Source organism: Anopheles moucheti, chromosome 2 (assembly GCF_943734755.1).
Source record: "Anopheles moucheti chromosome 2, idAnoMoucSN_F20_07, whole genome shotgun sequence".
NCBI classification, from domain to species: domain Eukaryota; kingdom Metazoa; phylum Arthropoda; class Insecta; order Diptera; family Culicidae; genus Anopheles; species Anopheles moucheti.
In genome coordinates, this window is record NC_069140.1 from 13,318,843 (window position 1) to 13,344,468 (window position 25,626).

A 25,626-nucleotide genomic window follows, 5' to 3' on the forward strand; every position below is an offset into this window, starting at 1 on the left:
TTCGTTCGCTTTGCATACATCGAGATGGTCCGGTGGCACTTGCACTTCACCACAGAGTGTAGCTTGCTTGCAGGAATCGATACAGTACGTCATCGAGTTTTTCACAAACACCTGACTGCTTTCACATTTCCGATTCAGTCTTATGGTTTCCTTCGTCTGGCGCACCATCAGAGCTTGCTCCCAAAATCGTACCGCTTCCGGCAAGATGGTGTTCTGCAATGGAATGGAATAGAAAACGTTTAAAAAGTATTTCTTCGAAAAGAATGAAGCTCTTTTAGTTTAAAATCACTTACATTAATGAGCGAAAATTTATCGGTATCTAGCCGGTAGACAGATTCATCGTAGACGATCAGTATCCGAAGCGGTTGATCGATGCTACGCTTCCGGATGACATGCAGCGGTTCCAACTGTACTCCATGCACCACCTGGACAGAATGGACGAAAAAGAAAATGTAAACAACCATTAATATTGTACTATTTTAAATTAAATACAATAATAGCAGTAATAAGTCATCTCAGTTTTTAGTCAAATCACCCAACTAGCTGATCATAAATATCATAATGATCTTTCAGAGCTACATGAAAGGATTTTTCAGCAAACATTTTATTAAAGATGTCTATAATGAGTATCGAATTATAATTGTATAATATTCTCATTTACTGCTTGAGTTTATTTATTTAAAATTAATGATCATTACACGATCTTTTCCGAGCGATCTTCCTCCGTACTCTAGGTCAATCGTTTTGGACCCAAAGCTGATCTTGATCGCAATCAGCTGGCATGATGCTGACGACTGATACAGTGAGGAATGGTGAGAAAATCGTTCTTCTTTTACTTTTTCACACAGGCTTTAGCGAATTTTTCTTCACGCACGATCGTTAAAGTTGGTAAGAAGTCGCTAATTTGTCTTAAACCGGTTTTCAACTAAAGCAGCTGTTGTTCCAGAATGTGTTTCGCTCGGATTATCCGTTACAACAGTATATCTGCACTGGGTAAACGGCATGTTTAGAACTATTTATGCGATGTAATCAATGTAATTTGGTTTCAGCTATGTTTCCAAGCTTACCACACTACACACATCTCTTCATGGTTTCTACCAACTTTCCCATAAGCGAAAGGACCGAAACCACTCCCTTCGTCCGGTGGTTGGTTACGTCATCGCGATCTGAAGGACAATCGGGCACGCACCGATGTATTGTCCGGTGTACCGGTTTTTCGAACACGCGAACGTAACGCTAAAGAAACGGGTCGAATATCATATGTTCCGACGGGAATGATGGGAACGAGGCAGAATTTTTAAAAATCGTTTTGCAAATAGCATTCCCTGCTAACGAGCGAACACTGTCGATTAAGATGATCATTGATGGATGTTTGCTGTTGCAAAGGATGTAAAACATGTTTCATTATTTAAAAGTGTGAAAAAGGTATTGGTTTCGTCGAGCCCGATCAATCAATTTCAACTTCCTTCAAGTTTCAATACGCACTACATAAAGGCTGTTAAATTATTCACTCCGGACACCGGACATGTAATGATTTAAACGATTTTCCCATCACTTAACGTCTCGATTTAATTATCAGCCAGATCGAAGCACTCCACTTCGAAGCAGAAGAGGTGGAAAAAAACTGATTTCATTCCGTATAAATTTTCAATTCAATAGAAAATGAGCACAGAAGAAAAAAAACACAAACCAAAAACCAAAAAAGCACTAAATGATTCTCCAGCGTTACGAAACCTACGATAGCGAAAGTGCAATGGTTGAGATTGGCCCCGTAGATGGTGGCGTTTGGGATGGTGTTGATCGTGATGATGACGGTACGGTTGATTATGAGGCCATCGGAAGTTTCATTCGGTTGAAAAAAAAAAAACAAAAAAAAGCAGTGAATAGATATTGCACTTTATACGAAAATTGAGTTGGATCTCCCGTCCTCCACACGTGGAAGGGGAAATCCGAGTAAATAGAAATGACGGATAGATGGATGTAATTGCTCTTATCGCATGTGGCTGAAAGGCAGGAAGTGATAAGGTATCACTCAACAATATTTACGCAACCCAACAAACGAAAAGCCCCAAATAAAAAGCATGTATCGCAAAAGTTTCTCAATATACTGTCGAACATCGATCGCGACGCTATCGCCTTCAACGCATTGCTTTACGCGTTGGCAGAGATGAACTTTTGCCTTGATGAAGGCATATCGTGTCGGGGCCGGGGGAAACATTTGAATGCACATAACCATCTCTTCGAACTTGACCGTTACGTTCATCGCACCGGTGACATCCGCATACGAGCAGGAAGCCACACGTTACGATCGGTTACGGTTTGCCGGCCGCTGCGTACCCCGTAGCTTCAGGGCCACGATCACAAGGGTGCGTTGTTTTTTTGCGATCGAAATTTGATATTAGGGTTAGGGATAATCAAAAGTCGTGCTCGTTCAAGGTTCGATCCGTCATGCTACCGGGTCATTACGCACAACCCCCTTCGGGGTGAGGTGTAGTGCGCATTCTGGTTTGTTAATCATGGGGTTCAGCTTGTAAAAGTCTCAGAAAGTAAAGAAAAATCTATATCTACTTGATCACTTGATGACTTATTCTAGCTCAATTTTAAAATTATTCAGAAATTGCTCACAATTTATTACTTCAATTCGAATAACTTTTAACTTCAACCTTAAAATGTATAACCAACATCAACCGAAATGATTAATAGTTCTTAAAGTTGTTCTCTCTGATCCTATATAAGCCCGAAGCTTGCAGTTTGGACAACCAAAACTGGTGGAGTTTCTCAAAATCAACCAAACCATACCCGTTCCGTGACGAAACTCTTCGAATGTATGTCAAGCTGCAGGGTAAGAGTGTCGGAAGGCTAGTGCTGACGACCTATAGCCAGCAGGGCATGCTCAGCTTATTAATCTGCCAGTTCTTCCTTTACTTAACCGACAGCACAAAATGGTTTGAACGCATTTTCACCATACCATACCATAAGCCTTGTCCCGGGCAATACGAACCGGTCCGGAACACACCACAGTCGATACACAATATCAAAAGCATGCTTTTGACTGTCAACTCTCTCAACAACAGCCCGCTACAGATATGCGAAATTCAAATTGCACAAAGCAACAAATAGTCCACTGTGGGTCCGTGCTGAACACAAACGGGCAGATTAATTTCGAACAATGCCTGTCAGTGTTTGTTTAAGATAACGTTTCTAGCCCACGTTCCGTTTTTCTGTCAACTTTTGCACTATTCCGTCAAGGACCGCCGCCGCCGGCTACGATCGTCTGATGGCGAGGCGATTATCCTCGACGTTCATCTAGGGCTCCGTTGAATAATGCGGTCTTTGAAGGTAATTTATCAATAGTTTCTGTGTACGACGAGCACTGGACACTCCAATGAAAGAAGGGCGTTGAATTGAGTTTAGAGATTTACTTCGTGTTTTTTTTTACGTCACATCTGGCGGAAGTTAGATACACCGCGCGATGATTGATACTCGAATCGAGCGAAGATAACGATCTAAACGTATTAAATGATTCGTTCAAGATGCTTCACATTCATCACTTCATTCATTCAAATAGAATACAGTAATTACTCTGTAATAAGCCTCGATACCATATGTCACGTTGGAGCTTTATCCTAATATCTTTACCGTAAACAGTAGTTTCCGTACCCCGATCAGTTAATTGCAGTTCCTTGAGTTCCTTCGATACGTTCCTTGCACAGCGGACATTTTTCTTATTAAAGCCATAAACAGACATGCACCCATCCAAACAATTCAAAACCTTCGGTTCATTTCTAATGGAATAATCACTAACGACACATTAAAGGAACTAGAAAGTGTGCAAGGCGCCTCCGCATCGTGAAAGACTCAGCTCAGCACTCACTTCCTGCAATGGTGCTTCGCTTCGCGACACAATTACGCGGTCGTACGCCAATAAACGGTTCCATTTCCAGCATCAGGTTCGGGTGACGACGAACTGCTGCTTGTGGACAACTTTTTTTGTTAGCTCTTGCCTTCTTTATAAAACAGTCGCGCCATAAACATACCGGTTGGTTGGGTATTTCTGCACCTAAAAACCGATCCATCTTATGCTACCGGGGATCACTACACCACGTTGATAGTACTACTGGCTGAAGATCATTGGAATCAGAACAATGAGGAAGTAAGCAACGATGGGGCACACACTAAACAAGCGCCAACTGTGAAGGGAACACAGAAAAAACCCAACCAGCTTCTCTTCTCCTGTTCGAGCATTTTCAAAAGGCCGCGACAGCTGAAGATGGTTAATGATGTAAGCAAACAACCCCGCGTTTTTTATTACCCATCGCGACAGATTGGTCGCGCGGGAGTTTGTGGTTCCACTACACGGCATGTTCCACCGTAGCAGTGGGCCCCCTTCCGATAACGGTCCACAGGCAATGCAAAGCCACAGGTGATGGGAGGCCAGAGGTGACTTGGGCATGGGAACGCTGCCCATGGATCCGCGAAGCGCAAACAGCCGGGGCCCGATGCAAATGCTGGCACAGGGAGAGAGAACAAAAAAAAAAGTGCCATTGGCAAAACGGGCACTTACGGAACATTCGGGCCCCGGGTGTGATTTGCGAGTAATGCAAACATCATGCTGCCAACTGTTGCACCAGCTCACTTCCCGTGCTTCGTTTACTCGCAGATTGCAAGCGGAGATACTTCCCCCATTTGGGGGGCATTCGCTCTGGCTTCGGGCCCCGGTTTCGTTTCAGGTTGTTGACGGAGCATTATTGAGGAGGCCCACCGCTAACCGCGGGCTAAAGAGAAACAAAAAACTGTGACACCGTGGCCTGTAACACTGTCACGGTTGTCATTGTTGCCTGCCCAAACACACACACACACCGCATGCTGGAAGCCGACTTTGGGAGGGGGGGTCGAGTTTCATCGGCCCTCGAGGGCACCATTGTGACCGACATTCGATTATGTCACGGTGCCCCCCCGCTGCTACTTCTCACAGGGCACAGCCGGGCACAGTCATCACCATCTCAACGGTCGCGGAAATTGAAGGCAACCTGTGCTGTGGGGAGGGGGCGGGTCAACAACGAGCGAGTCACTTTTCTTTTTTTGGGCCCAAAAATTAGCCGGTAACCGTTGGGTTTGCTCAGTCTCTTCCTCCTCCAGCTGGTTACCGTTGCCGGAGGTGGGAGGAAGCAGGACCGAACCGGCCACAGAGGTCGTCATGATTAACGGGCAAAGATAAGTCAATATGTTGTGTGTTTCGGTGTGAAAGTGAAACACAGGGGGTAACAGGACGAAACGGGGGAAACAAAAAGCCCCGAACCAGTCTTTTATTGACTTTTGCTGTAATAGTATGTACTCGTAAAATTAACGACACACCAACAATGGAAAACAACGGTAGCGAAGCCACGTGATGTACGCACTTGTTAGTGGTAGCATTAAAATGGAAAATAAGACGAACGAACTGGATGTTTTCTAGTCATTGATGATGCGTTTTTATCTGATCTTAAGACTGACGATCATTAGTAGATATCCTGAAAGAATACTCCTTACGTTGGATTATAAGGCTACGCCATAGCCGAACAGGCCCGATCGGGTCGAAAATCGTCAAAAAAGTCATACAAAAAGGGTTTTACATAAAGGCATGAGTTTGTGGACCATTTTGCAACAAGAAATTCACCGGAATTTAATTAAAGTAACTTAAAATAAGAATTAAATTGCATCTCGAATATGTACATGAATGTTGTGACAATAACGTTAATGTAAATATTTGCGTCACAAAAATTTTAAATTAACTTACGCCGTTGTTGAACAATTTATCGCGATAAATCACGCTTCACACCTCGCCTAGAAGCGATAGTGTCATTGTACTTCGTGACCCGTGGAGGGATAAACACAGACGATACTTATCTCTCTGCTAGACTACCCACCGGCCACCGACTGATAGAACCCGTTTAGCTTCCAAGAGCGTTTTATCCGTAACCACGCGACTAGAGGAACTTTCTTCGCGCGACACACCCGATCATATTACTTGTACAACTTACGCTATCCTTGTCACAGGGCCGTCTGCCGTCAGCTCGAGAAAGCTGATAAAAGTGAAAATAAGCGTAGCGAGAGTGTCCGCTTACCGGAGTGCAGCTCGAAAGTGAAATATCATGTCGTGTCGCTGTAGGTTCGCGACTGATATTGCGATATGTGTAGCGCATCGTTTGCTAATTAAAGGCATAGAATACGGGTTTTCCAGTGCGTTTTGTTCTTGGTAGACGAAAGGGAAAAATATTTCCCCGAGTGAGTGGCATTTTATGCAACTTTAAGACCTTTGGAATTGGTCTAACAACAGGATACCAAATTGCTCTATACAAAAAACGCTTCAGCGGTGAAAAATGCTGCGGGCGAAAGCTTTTGACGTTGGACACCATTAAATCATATCTGTGGGTGCGGCCAGAGGCGAACTTGTCGCACTTTATTTGAAATTAATGTGCTGTGCCGGTTCGGTTGATTCGCGAAAACTTACTTTAATGAATGTAATAAATGTGCTTGCTTGCTTTCCGTTTCTGGTCATCATCGACCGCAAAAGCAGTAAAGCTGCTACTGGTGGTTAGGAAGTGTAGAGAAATAATCGTCTGATAAAAATAATAACCATACGGAAAACGATACTCCAGGAATTTAGATTGATCACCTGACATGACTAGAAACGATTTTTGCATCCCGTGCTGCAATCAGGCACGCCGAGGCGCATTATGCACTCCCAGTTTGCCGGGAAAGCATTTACGGGACTGCAGCCGCACACAATAGGTGTTCGCGCGCACGTGTAATCAGCTTCGGTGGATTGCACTTTCCCGGCACACTAAGCCAAGAGATAACGTCAATCCGATCGACCATTGGTATGAGAGAGAGAGAGAGAGAGAGAGGGGGGAGAAAAAGAGCTAAAAACATAAACACATTCAGTGGCGCAACTTCAACTGGTGCTGGCCAGCGGCAGCAGCAGCAGCCGCCAATGGCCACCTTCAATAACCCAAAAGCAACCGGAGACCGCCCGGAAACAAACGGATACGATGGAAAGTTTTGAAATCGTTTCTCTGTTGGTTTTTGGTCTTAATTTTGGAATTATTAATTCAACCGGAATGAGATTAGCGCTTGCGGTTTTTGCTTCGCATTTCGTAGCAGCGTGCGGAAGGTGTAGGCGCACCGTAGGAAAGTTGCGCTCCGGCCGGGTGCCTTTTTTTTTTTTTGGGTGGCCACCACCCCGTCCGGGTGCACGCGAACGTGTTTCTTGCTAAGCTTTGCTTAGTTTTCCTCCCTATCTCAGATAGGGCTGCAGCGTGGATGGTGGCGAAAATTTGCATGCCTCATGTGGTAGAGACACCCTTGGCGTCTTCCTGGTTCACTGCAACTGTGTGTACGTGTGAGCACAATTCGAAGAAACTTAAAAAAAAATCTGTTAACCTTTATGATGAATAAAGCTATTTTTATTTAAACTAATTTAATTAGAAACATTGAAAATTGCTGTTTGAAAAATGTTAAGCCATTGTAAATGTGTAAACGAAAGGATGCCAGGTCTATCTCACAACATTCTAGTTCAACTTAAACAAAATTAAAAAAAATGGTGCATGACATAGCTAAAATTAAAAACACTGTTCCCCTTTTACTATTCATAAGTTCTAGGATTTTTGGGCCAGCCCGGTGGTGTATTGGTAGCGGCGTCGGGCTTCACACGGCAGAACCGGTTCAAAATCTCATGCGGACCCAATCCCTAGCAGTATTCAGGACTTAAGCCTAAGAAAGCTAGAAATTGTTTTATTCTGGTGCTTTATCTGGATTCTGTTAAAATAAAACTGGAATGTGCTCTGGAACTGAATAGAGCTGCAATAACGTTCTGCTGTGTCCCGCTAGAGAGCCAGACATGCAATTTCTAAATTTTTTTAAGAAGAAAACGATTTGGTTCAAAGCTTGCTTTGACATTTCGAAAGCTTTTTTGCAACTGTTCCAGAAAATGAAAAGCATTCCAGATCGACCAGATTCCAGATAGACAGTTGAGTTGGAAAACCCTGCAAATTCGAAACCCCTGCCATTTACCATTTCTCCTGGTTACTGCGTCACGCTCGATTAAACCATGCTGATCACAATGTAACAATACTGCAAACAGTAAATATTTGCACCTTTTTGTGTGTGTGTTTCCCCCTCCTATCATATTATTGACATTCAAATCCCCATTCTCCACTTCCAAACCGACAATGTTCGTGCGTTTTAAAAGGATTGTATTATTTACTCGAACAACTCAACGGGGTAAGGTATGTTGTTTGTCACCAACTTATGAGCAAACACATAGCTTCAGCAATTGAAGCGCGAATTCGAAGGCTCTCTGCCTGGTGCGCACCTTCATTACCCATGTGTATACACTCAAACCCGGTCGGGTTCGCCTTGGTTTTTTTTTTTTTTTTGAACGACGACTCTAACGGCTTGTTTTCCGCTTTCTGTAAGCAAAGAGAAAGCACACGCAGATTTTGATTGATTTTCCTTAACCCACAACAGTTTAGTGCTTATTAGAAAGACACATGAACGGGCATTGCGCAAGCTACGCATCAATCGGTATACGACCGACGCGCCACCGCACAAAACGTACACTTTATTGACGTTTGTAAAACCGCGTTCATCATCATCATCATCATCGTGGGTTATTGTTAGGGCTCAACGGCAACGTATCGTGTGCTTGCCACTCTCGGTATGAATGGTACTCTTATGTTTGCTGCCATCGCGCGGTGTGATTTACATCTTTCGTGTGCTCCTTGGATAATTGCATCTTTATCAAGCGGAATGGCGAGCGCACTGTTTCCGGTGCTGGTTGCTTGGATTTTTCTACATCGTACCCCTGCTTTACTTTGTAGAGGTTCCAACTTCCGGGCCCTTTAGTGCCGTGCAAGCTCAGGTTTCACGTGCACTGGACGTTCGAGTGGACGGGCGCCGTCTTAAAAGGGCTCTCCACACAGTGCGCGGCAGCAGTAACATCGTCACCGGCACAAACTGTGTCAGGTTGCACGATAAATTTAAGCCCCACAATTAACCTCCCCCCATCGCACACATGTTGCGGACCATTTTTGTGCAAAAGTTTAGCGTGTAACAGATGCCGTTGCAAGGTGCAGAAGCCTTCGTGCTTCGTGACTTATTTTACACTGAAAGTATTTTTTTGAAAATAAAATTTATACTTGAAAAGCACTAAGTAACACCTCTTGCGTGGTGTACTTTGGGTAATTTATTACCATTTTTAGCTTTCTTTCAACAATAAATTTCACCGAATGTATGAAAAAAAGGGGTTGCTGCTTCACAGAACTACAAAACTTCAGGAAAGCGTTCGTCATAAACCTACTAATTGAAAGCATAAAGTTGAAAACAATGGATGGAAACGTAAAGATGCTGCTACGCTTAATCGTATTACTTGTGTGTCTGGAGATAATATTTACCGGCAATCCGCGACTACAAACCACTGGAAGGCATTGTGAAAGGCGCTGTTTGACTGACTGGCTAGCTGGCACCGTACAAACAATCCCAAACATCGCTTCAAAGTGAGAAGAGTTTTGGTTGGCGCGCTGGTTCACGACAAATTCACGACAACTCTTTAAATAACTCATCTCCAGCCGACGAGCCGGCACAGACACACACACGGAATAGTCGAAAGTAATTTCGGGCAGACAGACAGACAGACTGTCGGGGGGGTCCAAACAGCGAGTTTGGTTGCGTGGGTCACATTGTTGTTTTGATGGATGCTAATGCCCCATCATCACACGTTCAGCAACATATTCGCACACCAAGGGGAAAATTATGAAGATCGTAAAATGATCCTCAATAACTTCATCTCATTGGAAATGCAGCAAAAAGAAGATACTTCTTCATCAATATGGGAAACAAAATTCAAAGCTGTCTCGACTGTACTACATTTTCCATTCATTCCAGCCTCGTCCGAAGGACATAACATACAATTAGCGCAATTCTTCTTGGCGTTATACAATTTTGATCGCTACCAAAAATACGTTTGCCTCCAGATTGTTGCGCAATCTCTCCCCCACCGGGAACGGGTACCATCATCGGTTCGGAAACAATGTTCCCACAATGTAACGACGCCACCATCGCTGGCAAGATCGCTGCAACGAGTTGATGATGTACTGCCATTTTGTGCACAAAAATTGATTCCAATCGATCGTTTCCATCGCTTCGGTACCGATCAAAATGCGGGCCGGCCAAACATTGATCGGCACGAGATCGGCTTGCCCGTCTCATTAACAACCGCACATAACTACGCCGAAGATGGGATAATGTACGATTCTAAACAGTGATAATCTTTTCTTGCCCGAATCCGTTCGCAGTGCGTCCGCGATGATGATGGACAGCGTTCCATCACCTCGGTGGTCCGTTGTGTAAAGGTTCGCGCTGGCTGATGGACACGGGCAGGGGGCAGTGTTTGGAGTCACACAGATTTGGAGGTTATGTAATTGCCGCCCGGCTGGTGGCGAGGAAAACGTTCGACATCGAATCAAATCAAACAATCTAATTTGGCAAAGTTCACCTTCACAAGTTGCTGCAGAGCAGGAGTACGAAGGCAGAGAAGTCATGCGCCTCGGAGATGTTGAAGTTGGTAAAGGAAATCGATTGACAAACGAACCGACAAGCGGCAAATAATTGACTTTAAGCTCAATAATGTACTCCGCATACGTGTGTAATTGTTGAGCAAACGTCAAGTTCCAGTCAGCGTGTAGTTAATCACCACTATTTACTCAACACTCCTATTGTAGCATCATTCGCAATTTGGAACGGGTAGGTCCTGCCAGTTATTTGCATCACTGCAACGCACGGTCTTCTTCGGTGGAGAGACCTCTGTCCAAGCAAAAGATCGTGACATTGCCAAGCCGCAGAAGCAGTCGTCGTGCACCCCCGGGACGGGTGTATTATTATTAATGTTTTCACCCCGTCATGCACGTTTGGTACACTTTGCAGAACAGCACATAGGAACACATGGGGTCGTTTAGCTGACTTCACCCTGCCAGTGTGCATCATCTTTTGAACAGCGTGTGTTTCCGTACCACTTCAGCTGCCAGACATGGACGGTACGTGTACCACTTCGCAACAAACTTCGCTCCGTTGTGCCTTATGCTAATCGTATCTGCCGTGCCTGCCATCACTCGATCGGTTCTTGAACCCTTCAACGAGATCTTAACCACAGGACAGTGCGCACGTCCACCACTAATCATACCGAGCTCATCAAGCAACACTTATCGGGGGCCTGTTACGATAATAGACTTCATGCAACGCCACAATCTGCACAAGCCGGTACAGTTGGGCAGAGATATGGAGACAGAAGCGGTGAAAGGTATCGATTGGTCCATTGGTCACATCATCCGTCAGGAGAAAACTTCACACCTTCGCAGTAAGAAAAAAAAACATTGGCCCACTTGGTATGCTACTTCGAGTGTGCGAGGCATTCGCCAAATCGCCTGTGTCCAATGTCTTCAGCCTGCACCGCCCCATATCCGTAGCAACCTGCGCCAAAAGGGCGATGCATCCATAATGACCAGACGAATATCGCACCGCTAATGAAGACATTGACGGCCCGCGTTCACTGCGTGGCTGTTACGCTGCGTGGTTTGCGCGCGGATTTTGCATACGGCCGAGTGGAACCAAGTGATGGAGTTGGAGTAATTGGTTTCGCCGTACGTCCGCTACAGTCATTCGTTCGTGAAGTGGTTTTCGCGGTGGTCGATTGTGCATATATTTTGGTTTGTTCTCACCTAAAACAAAATAGAAAATAGCTCATTCGTACGATTAAATTGCCCGCGAAACATCTGCTTTTATCGACATGTTGATAAATCACAGCACCGAACACAGGATACTTTTGACAAAACCTCGAAACTTCATTAACGGTAAATGTAAAAGCTTTCTCCGTTGCGGATTTTGATGCAAATTTCCTACATTTTACTGGCGTTGCACTATCAGCGGGTGATGCATACAATAGCGCACGGCATTCAAAAGGTTAATAATCTATTTTATCGTCCATTTTGGGGCCTTACAGAGCTATAAACTTTTAAGCTAAACTAGGCGTTGCAAACGGTACCCGGGAATGGGATTTAATCAACACGATAAACATGCAAATGTTTGTACGAATGTAAGGGTTTTTTTGGCCATAAAATAAAGCAACTTTAAACGGCCCGCAAAAATATCTATGCAAAGTGAGGCTAGTGATTGGGATTAGCTCGTTAATGTATGCATTGACGTGAGGGAAAACAAAACTCATTAAAACTTCTACAAAACTTATAAGAATCGCAACAAAAACATGTACAGAAATCCTCAAAGCACAGCTTAATACATCCGAAGAAAAAAGTCTAATAATGTATCAATTTCCGCATGTGTCGAAGAGATCGCACACCGTTAAAGAATGTCGCCATAGAAGACACTTTGCCTCTTACGCCCCAAAAGCGTGTCGAAATTCCGATAAAAAGCATACTAATCTTCACATTTTCATGCGCCGCAGGAACGGGGGAGGCAGTGTCAATTGGACGGCGGCGGTTGCATAATCGATCCCGTCGTTTCCCGCATCGGAACACAATCGCCATTGGCTGCACCCGAAAATAAAACAACAAAAAACCGGATTTTTCTAGCGTTTGGGTCAAATTTCTCGTGGCCCAACGAAAATTGTTCCATCACGCACCTCCCTCCATTTTGTCACCCTAGAGGGTCCACCCCGCAAAAGTGTGGTGGTTCAGATAACCTTTCCCTTACTATGCTACTTCCCATCGTTCCTGATGGGGGAACGGGGACATTGCTAACCAATCGACACCTTCATCACCCGATCATCGAATGTCTCCTACCCTTTACTTTAAGCCTTTCCCAGCTAATCGATATTACATCAAGGTTAGCTCAATCGTAATGTCCCCAAAATACGCACCCCTCGGTGGGAAACTATTAAATAACCCAACATTTCACTTTCATTGGCAAGATGATGCATGTATGGCGCAATAAGTAAGCATTGGATTAGGTGTGCAGGACGTCGTGAGGGATGATTATTTGTACACCGCTCACCAGTGTATGTTCAGCCACGCAAGCATCATCCGACCGGCACTTTAATGGTACAACGCCCGGCAGCCTCTCTGGTCTGGGATTCGGTGCCGCCCGGGTTGATATCAGCACTCTCGTCACTCGTTTCGATGGTCCGACCGACCAGTCTTGGGCATCGGGGTATGCTAATCGATACAACCGAATGCCACACCCGGCAGTCATGTGCATGCTAATGCGAGGCGTCCGTGTCACATGGTCACGGCGTCCTGCAGACACCGGAGAACTCACGCACGATGACAACATGTTGCGTGTCGCCAACATCTAAATCAATCAGCTAGCACCGTTACGCACGTTACGAAGCGCCCGGTCTGGTTCGTGAATGATTTACTTCCATTGCACAATGTCCAGACATTCCAACGTACAATACCACTTTGTTTTTTGCTTCTTCCAACTTTAGTAATAAACTGGCTGTTGGACAAACGACTAAGTACTGCTGCGACAACAGGAAGCGAGACCGGGGGGGGAGGTTGATGTGATGGCATCAGAAAAGTCCTGCCACTCCTGCTGACATTTGAAACGGATTTCCAATCTTTGGAAGTGACATTTTCGAACCGTAACGTAGCTGGCCCAGAGCTATCAGCGTGGCCCATGAATTATAATACCTGCAACCTGTTTACGCTAAAGTGCACCGGCTAACATTTCGTCACCGACCAGGAAGCAGACGGTGGAGAACAGACAAACGTCCTGGCTAAATGTCACAGGATACGTGTGTGGCGTACAAGCGATTATGGCCGCACCACACGCGGCATGACGTCCGAAGATGCTTTCCCATCTTGACTTGACCTTGCACCTGGCGGTTAATTGGGCACCGATTGTCTCAGGGCTCGTCACACGCATGCACACTTCAGGTCCACTTTCACCCGGATGGACGCAGCCATGAATGATTCACCTGGTGCATGGTATGATGGTTGACGTGGTTCGAAGACCCCGAATACCCCGAACGGGGGGGTTCCAAGTTGGTAATCGATTGGATCATCGCTGACGATGGTTCCTTCCTTCGCTTCCCGGATGGTTCGACCCAGGCGGTTAAACGGGTGGTGCTTGTTAGCACAGTAATGAATGGTGTGCTTAAGATAATTGCAGTACCGTTCGCCTTAAGTCGTCCTGGTGCTTCTTAGCCTTCCAACGCCAAACGGTTGCTGATTAACGGCTCTTGGATGGAACCCTAAAAGTATTAATAAATCATTTATTATTTCGAACCAGGCGAATGGTGTGCACTCAAGAAGATTGTTTAGGGTTTTACCGCGCGTGATCTGGAACTCTTTTTGAGAGAATCGCTTAAGAAATCGCCCATAAACAACACGTGGCGGTTCGCTAATGGACCGCACGGACAATTCACCTTTGCGCAACATCACCAGCCCGAGTACGAAGTCGAGCCCTGAGCACAAACTAATGCATGTGAACTAGTGAGCATGTGAAGAAGAGTTCGGTTTTCACAGCCTCCACAGTTGGGCCACTTCTCACGGCATCCAGCGCACTTCGGTCACGCATGCACGCGAGTGGAATGGATAATCCGGGCGCAGGTTTAGCGCCTCTGTTAGCGTCTCAGTTTGATGCGAGTACGGGGACAAAGTACGTGTACTCATTTGCGAAAGCGAATGCCGATGTGCAATCGGCTGAGAACTGAAGATTTTGCTGATCGAAAGATGATATGACGGTTGATGGGTACGGTCCGTTTGAAAGTGGCGTTGAAAAGAATGAATCTTCTCCACACGTGTGTGCGATCGTTGCAGCTATTTAAGCGGGGAAAAAAATGCACTATCTTAAGCAATCTGACGGGTACGTGTGGTGTGACATGGGCCCTGGAGCAGATATCGGTTTATGAGTTAAAGACATTCAAGGCAATTGGTGCGATGGGTGACGCACGCTTGATGGAAAGCGAAACAGTTGAGAAGCGTGCATAGATTTTTAATTATTCGATTGCCTAACAGGCCAGTTTGTGATGCAAATTCAGTTATTCGCAAGCTCATTTGGTATGGCGTACGAGTGTGGAACCACTGGCTAAACTGTGGGTGATTTATTGGTGCTGCAAATTGGTCTAAGTCAAGTAGATAGTGAGTGATGTCTTAGTCTTTTGTACGACTTGCTGATGCTATCCTTAACTGGACATTGAAGATCAATCAGGTATCTACGATTGATCAGGTATCTACGATGGAAGATGCAGGGATATCTTTTGCAGGGTTTGTCGAAAGCAAATTGTAAAGTTTAAGTCATTATGCAATTGAAGATTCTTTTCTAGCCAACTGTAATTTATGGAAGGTTGAAAACTTATCCAAAATGTAGGTACCACATTTGGGGCGGCCTGGTGGTGTGTTGCTAGCGGCGCCGATCTTCACACGAAACCTGTCAAAAATCCCATTAAATGCCCCGTAGCAAGGACCTACTATCCGAATACGTGGTAAAATTAATTCTAGTAAGCCAGAAATAGTAGTCATAACCTTAAGTAGGTCATTACCACAAGAGAGATGAGCGATAGAGAGAGAGAAATTCCACATTTATCTCTACACATGCATCTTTAAAAATCCTGTGTATATATTTTTTTTTATTCAAACCATTTTTACTAGAAAAAGCAGAGTTTTATAAAACAAAATTGCTGACAATTCAATTATTTATACTGTCGATACCCGAGATACTCGAATAATGCGTTCCAGAGAAATCCACGTATCTCAAGTTTCATCTAAAACATCGTTTATATGTCGTATTTAGGGATCGAATACTTATTTTCACATTACGAAGCCCATTCAAAATTGATATTCATGCGTTTATTTCAAGAATGACAGTAAAATGCTATGAAAATATTTTATTTATAGTAATGAAATATAAGGAATTTTTAAAATTTGCAATTTAAAAATTGAATTCTGCATACAAAATTCTGTAAAATGTAAAAATTTTAAAATCCACGTATGTCGCGTGGATAATATACAGTCAAATACATATAATTACAGTACATTAATAAACAGTCAAATAACCGCGTAACTCGGGTAATGGACTGTATATTAAATTGGTATCAAAATTTTAGCTCATTACTTTGCCAGCACTGTAAATACCAGCGCTATTGTTATCCCCTTTTTTGAGGGCTAGAAATATTGATTTGTGACCCACAAAAAGAATGTCTATTTTGCGTACATTTTGCTCAATTTACACACACAAGCACTCTGTTTCGCTCAACCGAAGGCTAAAGCATGAAGAAAAAAGAAATAATTCAACAAAAACGAGCACGGCCCAAAAAACAACCCTGAAATTTCTCGCACAAAATCACACCACACAACACAGGGCGCGCGCCCCCAGTTGAGGGAGGCCCCCGCTTTTGGGGTCTAGCGTCTCGTTAAATCTTTTCTCCGGTGGCACACACATCGAAAGCCAAAGCGCATAATTAACCTTCCGTTCCACTGCGTCATATACATAAAAAGAAAAACAAAACATTTACAAACGAATGAATCGAATCCACTGCTGGGAGGGATTCAGTTTACACCCTAATTCGTCCGTTTCGGACGGAAAGTGAACGAAATCGAAAGTGTTTTTGGCTTGTTATTTTCGTTTTTTTAACCTATTGTCGCCACTTGACATTGAAATACATTTCACTCGACGTGCCGATGTAATATGCGTGCTTAATGCTGCTAATGAGAGTCTGTGGTGTCACTAAAGCCCCCTAAAAACAGGACCAGCGGGGTGGGCAATGTGAGTGTGTGTGGGATCTAAATGACCAGAAGCAATTAGCATCAAATCTGTGACAGGGCCAACGCACCATTGTTGCCGCTATTAGCATACGTTCGTTGCAAAACATCCGGCAGCAGCAAAACAGAATCAGAACACCAAAAATGCTAAACGTTGCCACACACTGGACATTGTTATTAAATTAAGCAAACACATTCCTTTACGCTATGTCAGACTACTGACAGATAAAACAATTGCCAGGCGAATGCAAAACGTTTACAAACCCGCCGGGTGTTGCGGTGGAACGTGTCAAACCGTGACGGTGGAAAGCATAATCGAAAAATATATTTATCAACCATAGAATTGCATACAATGATTGACCACACGTTCACGTGGTGTTTTACGATCGATCGAACCGCACAATGTTTCGCGCACATTTTTCCTTTGCGTAATCGAATCAAACAGCGCGCTGCAACCGTTGCATACTCGCTGCTGCTTGCCCATATGCGCCGTGTATCATCCATCGCCGCGTAATGTGAAGTAATTCCGCTGTTGGAACTTTCTGACTCACTTTTGTTAAAGTGCCGTTTGCAAACAGCACAACCCGGCGCCCGAGTGCGGACACTCACTTTTATTACGCCGGATGAAGCGGATCGGTACGCGGTCCGCGAAACGCACGTGCACGATGAAACGACGGGCTTGGTCGCGGGTTTCGGAGGTTTCGAGCGCGAACAAAATGTAAAACAGCCTTCTCCTCCTCTTTGCAATCACGTGCCTCGTAGTATGGATCGTTAGCTGGGCAGTGGACGGTGTCGTCTGGTTTAAATTTGACAGCAATTCTTCATTTGCTTTGCACTGCCCAAACACTTCGTGGCCCATTGCAAAGCGAATTGGGCACATGGAATATTGCTACCGATTTAGGTTAAGCGAATACAATGTGAAAGGTATCGATCGTTTTAGCGTAAGAGAGGGAGAGATAGAGAAAGGATGTTGGAATTTGAAGGGCATGTTGTGGTTAAAATGTTTCCAAATAACATCACATTAGCGAGATGAATGCTGCAAACATTTTTTCATTGTTCGTTCTTCTTTAGTTCTTTTTCGATAAAGTATTTGTAAGCTTTGTAAACTTCAAATAATTATTTTTAATATCTGCTATTCTCTCTACGATCTTTCTACTATCTAAATTAATTGAAAATGAAGAAGAAAAATGGGGGAATGAGAGGAAAATGAAGTAGTTGTCAATATCCCCAATAGCAACATCCCCATAACTCGGAACAAAATGAAACTTCTTTGTATTATTAAAAGTAAAATAAAACCTGATTTTGTTTACGCTTTCAAACGCACAACGATTACAAACTTGCTCGCTATTGTACGGCTACATCATTGCACATTAAAAAACTCATCCTTAAGCGGTCACTTCAGATGCAAACTTTCTCCTTAAATACATTAAAACACAAAAAAAAACCAACCGTCAACACCTTCAACGGAAAGTGAAAACATTCATTCAGAGGTGCTTTACCGTCATTTGTGAGTCATGTTATTGGCCTGATTTTGCAAATGAATGAATAATAAGATTATGCATACGCTTAAACCTCCCTCCGTTCAAACCTTGTCCGCCCGGTGTACAACCAGATATGCAAATCCTTTCCCGTTCTAAGCACGATACGATTGACTTCCACCGGGCGGTTAAAATCCACCCGAACCAATCAACTGTGCAAGATAAATGATATAATTAATCATACACCCGGTCAGACGAGCTGACACATAACACACAGCATATAAAGGATTGATTATGCTCATGCACGAATGACGCAGGCGTGTCGCGAACGGGGCGAGAAGTCGCGTCACGACACACTTTTCCATACTGATGCCGACTGGCATGCCCACCACTCTCAGCGGATGGCCTGGAAGCATACGGAACGGTGGCCACATGTACGTGACCACGTACTTCATCCTCGAAATGATGCCGTTTGCCGTTGTCAAGATGCACGAGACTGATTGGAGCGTTACTCCGTCATCATCGGTTGATGGCTTACTGTGGCTTGTGTGGGGAACCAAAAGCTTCTCGCAGCCCTGTGTGGTACGCTTTGAGCCGCAAAACTACGTCACATCATCACTTCCCAGAGTTTGCGACAACAGGCGCAACGAATCATGACTCTTCGATTCCGGGGTACCGGTATCTGCTTCGTACCGAAAAGGTTGGCACTCCTTCGCGAGCATTCTTTGTCCTACCGCGATGTTTAGCAGGTTCTACAAGTCTTCCTTTTAAAATGGTGGTGGAAGTATCGGTTACCTGAAAGTGAACGAGAACGAGAACGAGAATGAATATTAATACAAGATCACAAACAAGTACATGACGATGCTAATGCTTATCCAACGTCTACGCAAATCGAATTCCTTTCCCCATGCAGCTAACCCTTCGAAACCTTCGAAACGAACTTTGTAGCGAGTTCCCTATTTCGCCACTAGATTAGCATCAATTAATTGTGATTCTATTCCTTATAAGTTGCTCTGATCCTTCGTAAAACCGATCGCCTATCCTACGACACGCGGCTTCATTAGCCACACCTGTCCCGGTTGCGCACTTGGCAAAAAACCCATCCATCCATCCGATGTAGGGTTGAACGATGTAGTAGGCTAACGTTTGGGTGCCTCTGAGCTCTGATTCTAACCGACTAGACGGTGACCTTCGCTAGCCGTTACAATCCATTCTCCACGAGAAGCTGGTTACTTAAGCGAACCTCACTCCAGCTGAAAGTTGTACAGCACGTTCCATCTAACGGTGGCAACCGCACGGACAAGACCGGTCTCTTCTATAGGTAGAGGTGCTTAACTGATGGTTTGTTCTTAAATAATCCCTTACTTGAGATCTCCATCGCCGGTTTAGCTACAGTTTTAACTTCCGACTGGTAGTTTTCCCGTCGGCGATGAGCTTAAATTGGAAAATCCACCTTCAATTCGACCAACGTCCGAATGCCTTGTTCCGATTAGTTAGCCACGTTTGATCATTCTAACCACCCAGCTAGTGCACGGTTTGGCTAATGTCAAGTGCAACCTCTTTGACGTTTTCAAGGTTAGTCCGTTCGCAAACGATGAGGCATGTTATTTAACGGAGGTTTAACAACGGGTCTTAACGGCTTCGATCGCCTTCGATCGCCTTCATACGCGAGGTTCCACGCTCTTGACAGCCCGGCTACCGTTGCCGTGTGTATGCAAATGGTAATTTGTTTTTAGATTTACCATGCAAAAGTCGATTTTCTAGAGTGTTGGTCAAGTTGTTTACAATGTACGCTTAGCAAACGGATAGCAAGCAGGTGCCGATATTTCTAGCACCCTTAATGTGAAAGAAATAGTGGAACAGTTAGACCATTAGGACCAGAGTTAGGACCTGTTTTGTTTAGAAAAAGGATTCCGATTTGTTGATGCAGAAAAGAAGCATTTTAAACAGAAGACTCTCAATACAGGTACAGAGCTACTGAAGAGCTACTGAAACTGATCATTCGTAAGTGATCGTATATTGGACATAGCTGACAGTACCCTTCAGATATAATGGTAATGTTGCTCAGTAGCGAAGGGGACACATTGAGTGCTTCCGAAAAATGTCATGGCAATCGTTTGCTGTCCGTTGCTCAAAGTCCATCACTTTCCGATTACAATAATTTACCATCCCAGACAGCACTTCCGAAGCGTCCGTTTAATGTATCGGTTTTACCGGTTATGATCCAAAAGATGGAGGAAGGTTAATTACACACTCCTGCTGTATTGTTTCTCATTTGTTGTTGTTAAACCATCAAACGTACCCAGAGTCACTACCGCATGGTTGCAGCTAATCATTACAGCGGCATAGGACTGTAACGAACGACTCTTACAGTCTGCGACGCTTCCCAAACCGTGCGACGCCATCGAACCGGTACCGCGCAGCACCGGGGAACACAGACACGCGGGAAAGCGACCAAACCACGCGAATAGCTTACTGCTTGAGATGCATCATCACCTACTTTTTCCCTGGCGAATGGTGCAGCGAGAATAGCAAACAGGCCCCGATCGCGATCCGATCTGCAACGATCGGGCTGCTGGTGGTGGTGGTGACGGGTAGGCACGCATTAATGAAGGTCTTTCACTTTTGCACACACCCATCCCCGGGCATCGGTTTGGTGTGAGTTGCGATTTATGAACGTTCGGTCGCGAAGGTGTAGCTGCATTAGTCCACCTCCAGTGCCTTTTTATCCGCTGGACACAACGTAAGGGATGTTGATGTCGTGTTCAAACCATTAGCCATCCGATTACCAACATCTACAACGGCCACCATCTACGTTTTGTCCGGCCAAGATAGCTATGAACCTTGACAATCACACTTTAGGACCCGGTAAAGGATGCACAGCCATATGTTAGGGTAGGTCAGTGACATACACTCCCGCCCCGCTGGGCCAATGGGGACCGTCGTCGTCTCCCGATCGTTCTTGTACGATTTAAGCTTTCCCCGGGGGTGCTGTTCAATTGCAAATTCTGCCACTTTTCAATACTATTTCTGACACCCAGGACTGCACCCAACCCAGTGGCCGCCGCATCCGTGCGGTTAAGGGTTTCCGGCGGGTGGCCGCACCCTGGACATGCTGGATTGCACACAGGGAGGGAAGGCGTTCGTTCGTTAACCTTTTGGGGCTAACGAAACCGGCAGCACCCTGGCGGCCTTTGCGGCCGCGAATGGTTGTAATGGTGTGGCGGCAGTGGCAGGCACCGTACCGTGGTTTATGTTTTCTCTCGCATAATGTGGTTTTTCAGACCGGCTCGATTATCGGGCGGTAAACTATAGGGAGTGTGCTGGAAACATTACCGCATGAAATCGATCTTTTTGAACTGTCTTTTGCGCTACTTTAATCTACCGCGGTTTTTTTTCCTTTTCTCTCTCTCTCTCTCTCTCTCCCTAATGGAACAATCGTTACCAAAACGACAGATTAAGAATAGACGGCGATCGTTCCGTGTGCTGGATCAGTATGAAAGCGCTCAGATGAATCGTATTAAATAGCTGGGTGTGGTCTATCATTCGGAGCAACAGCAGGATAGAACTCGAATTGGTTTAGACCAAACTTTTAACCTTTTAAAGGTAACAAAAAGTAAACTTGGCCACGGCGTCTAGAAGGGCCAACTGTCATAGCTGCAAAGCGCAATATTTAACATATTTATTGTCCACTCCCAGGAGCCTGATGGTGCCCAGCAGTGTGACGACATTTCACGCAATTGAACCAATAATTTTATAATTTACCAGCGCAATGTGAAGGCTTCAGGCCAAACGGTGGAGTAAAACACAATACCCAGATGATCGATTTCGACAACCGTCAGCACGGTCGTACTGCAAGTAGTATTGCAAATTCCTCTCCCCAAAAAGGTTCAGTTCCAGTATGAATCAGCGATCCGACCTCGACTGAAACCTAACATTTTTCCCCTCCTGGGACGGCAGTGAGATCCCTTGCTGAGGTTGATCCTTCGATCGTGATCGTTAGTCACGCCCCGCCAGCGGATCATGGTGGCACCACTACTGCTGCGTCGGTGAATAGAAGGTTCTTTGCAACAATTACCCCGCACAATGCAAGACCTTTGACACATGGAAAAATGATGATCTGGGTAGAATGTAACACTGTTGGTACTGCAGGAAGTTTGCCCAGTTTGTCGCATGACTCTCACGTTGACATGAGATCATGATTGGCACAAAATCATTATTACTTCTCAGCGACCGATTGTCTACCGCTCGTGAGAGGATGTACACGTGGCGAGAATGGTTGATGGAAAGGAAGTTTCGGCAGTAATGAGTTTGAAACAATGCAGTTTTATTACGACCTGCTAACATCGATCATTTATCATTGAACATACAGGGTTTTTCGAGGCGGAATGGTAAAATTGGTACCAATTCTGGATTCTTTTTAAGTTCAAGTAGAATCTCTTTCTATCATTTAGAAATTGAAGGGACTGTCCACATATCTCGAGTATTTGCAAGATAAAATCGTTTCTTTGCAAAGCTTATGCAACTTGCAAGGGATTTCGAGTTTAACTGACATACAGGGTTTTCAAGATACAGTGTCAAAGTTGGATCAATTTATGATTCCTTTTCAATTTATTCCCCCCTTCAAGTAGAATATGTAGAGGTAGTTGCGTGATCTTTCCACCTCTCTCTAGATAGCTGCAAGATACAGGGTTTTCAAGATTCAGTGTCGAAATTGGAACAATTTATGGTCCCTTTTTGAAGTTGAAGTAGAATATGTAGAGGCAGTTGCGTGATCTTTCCACTTCTCTAAAGCTTGCAAAGTAAGCTGAACATGCAATGATAAGTCTCCTTAAGCTTTAAGTTAGCTAGAAGAGTTTAAGCAAAGCTTTAAATTGTAGGGTTTTCAATAGCAAGTGTCAAAGTTGGCGCAATTTCCTGGCTTCTTTTCAATTCAATTCAATTCAATAAACCCGTCTAGGAGGAGCTGAAATCTAAAATATTCTGAAAGTTCTTCAAGCTCAAAACAATTGATTTCGAACATTTTGAATAAGATCGCAAAAATCAGAAGAATTTAACATCTACCTTCATCCTTTCCAGTTCAACTTTAAAAAATAATCTAGAAATGGCTCCAATTTGACCACCTTGACTCAAAAAGCCCTGCAATGCATGGAAGCCAATAGAAATGCTCCTGATTCATCAAAGAGGACGGTTTTAAGTTCTTTTAAAAGGGCAATTAAAGGCGATTTCTCCTCAAAGCCGTAGAATAATGTGTAAAAATTGAAATTTTAAACATTCCACTGTAATTTTTCCAACTCTGTTGCTCACTCGTTAATTACTAGCGGGTTGCGTGAGTAGGCACGCTACCCTCCATATGAATTTTAGCCGTTAAAAGAAAATTCTCTCCACTGTATGCGAGGTTCGTGTGCTTCCCAGCATTGGGAAACGTGACCATGAACATTAAACAGCCACCAAGGGCCGCAGCACCGCATTGTCACATTTCCGTATCCCACGACACACAGTCGCTGATGCCTTGGAGGGAAGGCAGCAAAAAAAAAAAGGTTCTATAGCACCGAAGGGGAGCTAGTATCCATTCGCTGGCAAAGCGTGAGAAGCTTTTCAGCTAAGGGAGTATGTAGGCGATCCGAGGTGTACCGTCAACCCGTACCTTCGTTATCACCCTATTTGCCCGGAAAGTTTGGTGGGCTTGTTACTATTTTTTTTTTTGTTTTGGTGAGTTGCAAAGTCCCTAGGTGAGTTCTAGGGACAAATGGATGTTTCGTGTACGACCGGGGTTGTATGCCGCTTTCGGGGTAGTAAATATTTATTTATTATTCCGACGGTCGATTGCGAAACCGTGTGATTGTGTGAGCAGTATGCTGTACTGTGTGGACACATCAATGGGTTTGGTTGGGCCACAATAAATGACCCATGATGACAGTTCCTACGCTTTCCCGCACCATGTTAAGTGTTTCAAAAATTGGAAGTAACCACACACTGGGCCCGAGGGGAGACAGGGTTGAAAATACAATTCTACCGGAAAAGGTGACCGAAGATAGGCCTATTCAACGATCGCTTACCCCTTTGCTGGGCATGGAGCTGTCAGCAGGTAGGATGCGAAAATTAGTAACAATTTATTCTCGCAGTTGTGCTTTTTGCGCGGGCGGACCTGCCACAGACGGCAGACACAAGTTCAACGATCGGATCATTATTTGCATCCACTCGGAAACAATCAATCATCGTCGCTAATCGTTTGTCGCGTCAAGTGAAGCTGGGAGCTTAACCTAAAACTCAGACGACGGAGTCATTTATTAAGAAAAAAAATAGATTTCGATTCAGATTTTAGAATTTTATTTGATTTAATACAGGCTGTTGGGTAAAGAGCAATTAAAATGAATGATTCATAAATATTCTATATTTCGCCAGAAAAACGGACAAACAATAGATTTATTTGTAAGCTCGTCTGTCTAGATCGCATTAGTACAATTGATACAAAGCGCAATATCAATCAAAAGTTGTAAATGCGCCAAGGAGCTAAATTTGTTAGCTAAAGGTGAAATATTCTATCGATCATACAATTTATTCTGGTATTTTGCTTATGAAATGGCAGTCGATTACAGTCATGTCCATCAAAACCTCATCCATTTTCATATACATCCACGCGCGGAGCAACTTCATATCGAGGGTTATATCTCGTAACATGATACGTGGTGGATGTATCGTATTATCTAATGCTGATATCAACCTGACATACAATTTCGATTTCCCATACCATTAAGTTGGATTAGTATTGATCAATTTTCTATCATCTTTCCAACGGCACGAACGTTTCTTCAGCTCACCACGAATCCTCCAATCAGCGTTGAAATTTGAACTGCCGATGCGTGTAGTTCGAACGCGAAACAGTTTCCACACCAAACGCTAGCGTTAACTTTGGTAAAAATCGTACCAAAATGCATGTTAATCAAGTTGTTGAGCGCCAAATCAATTCATCGCCCGGTGGTGGTGATCGTGAAAATTTACCTACCACCAAACGAAATCAATTCCATCGGATGATGGTCGGCCGACCTAACACGTCCAAACGTGAGGTGAGAAACCCGAAGCTCGTGCCGAGACCGATATGTTGTCAGGCTTGGTCAGACAGCATGAATTTCGAGACGACATTTAGTGGAGGCATGTTGTAAGTGCCAAAGGCTCAACGAACCTTTCGGCGGGCAGGACGGTGTCGGCCCCCCACGAAAGGAGCGCTCACGTTAGCTCGGGCATTTGTCTAGTCGAGGCACGCAAAGGTTTGTAACAAAATACTACCAGCGTCAGACAGCAGCAGTGCCGACCCGTTGGATTGCGCGCGCTGGATTGATTGATCCATTGTGCGGGTGGGGTTTTTGGACCGTTCACAGTCCAAAACGAAAAGTTCC

The 25,626-nt window shown here is 44.5% G+C and overlaps 1 protein-coding gene across 1 annotated transcript in view; it reads right to left on the bottom strand.

Moving 5' to 3' along the window:
- The window catches only part of LOC128309564 (leishmanolysin-like peptidase), a 30,347-nt gene that overhangs the window by 2,872 nt on the left and 1,849 nt on the right, over nucleotides 1–25,626 (bottom strand). The window contains exons 2-3 of the mRNA XM_053045988.1: nucleotides 294–425; nucleotides 19–213 (exon numbers count right to left, since the gene is read on the bottom strand). Of these exons, the coding sequence (XP_052901948.1) occupies nucleotides 19–213; nucleotides 294–425 (327 nt within the window). The remainder of the gene's footprint in view (nucleotides 1–18; nucleotides 214–293; nucleotides 426–25,626) is intronic.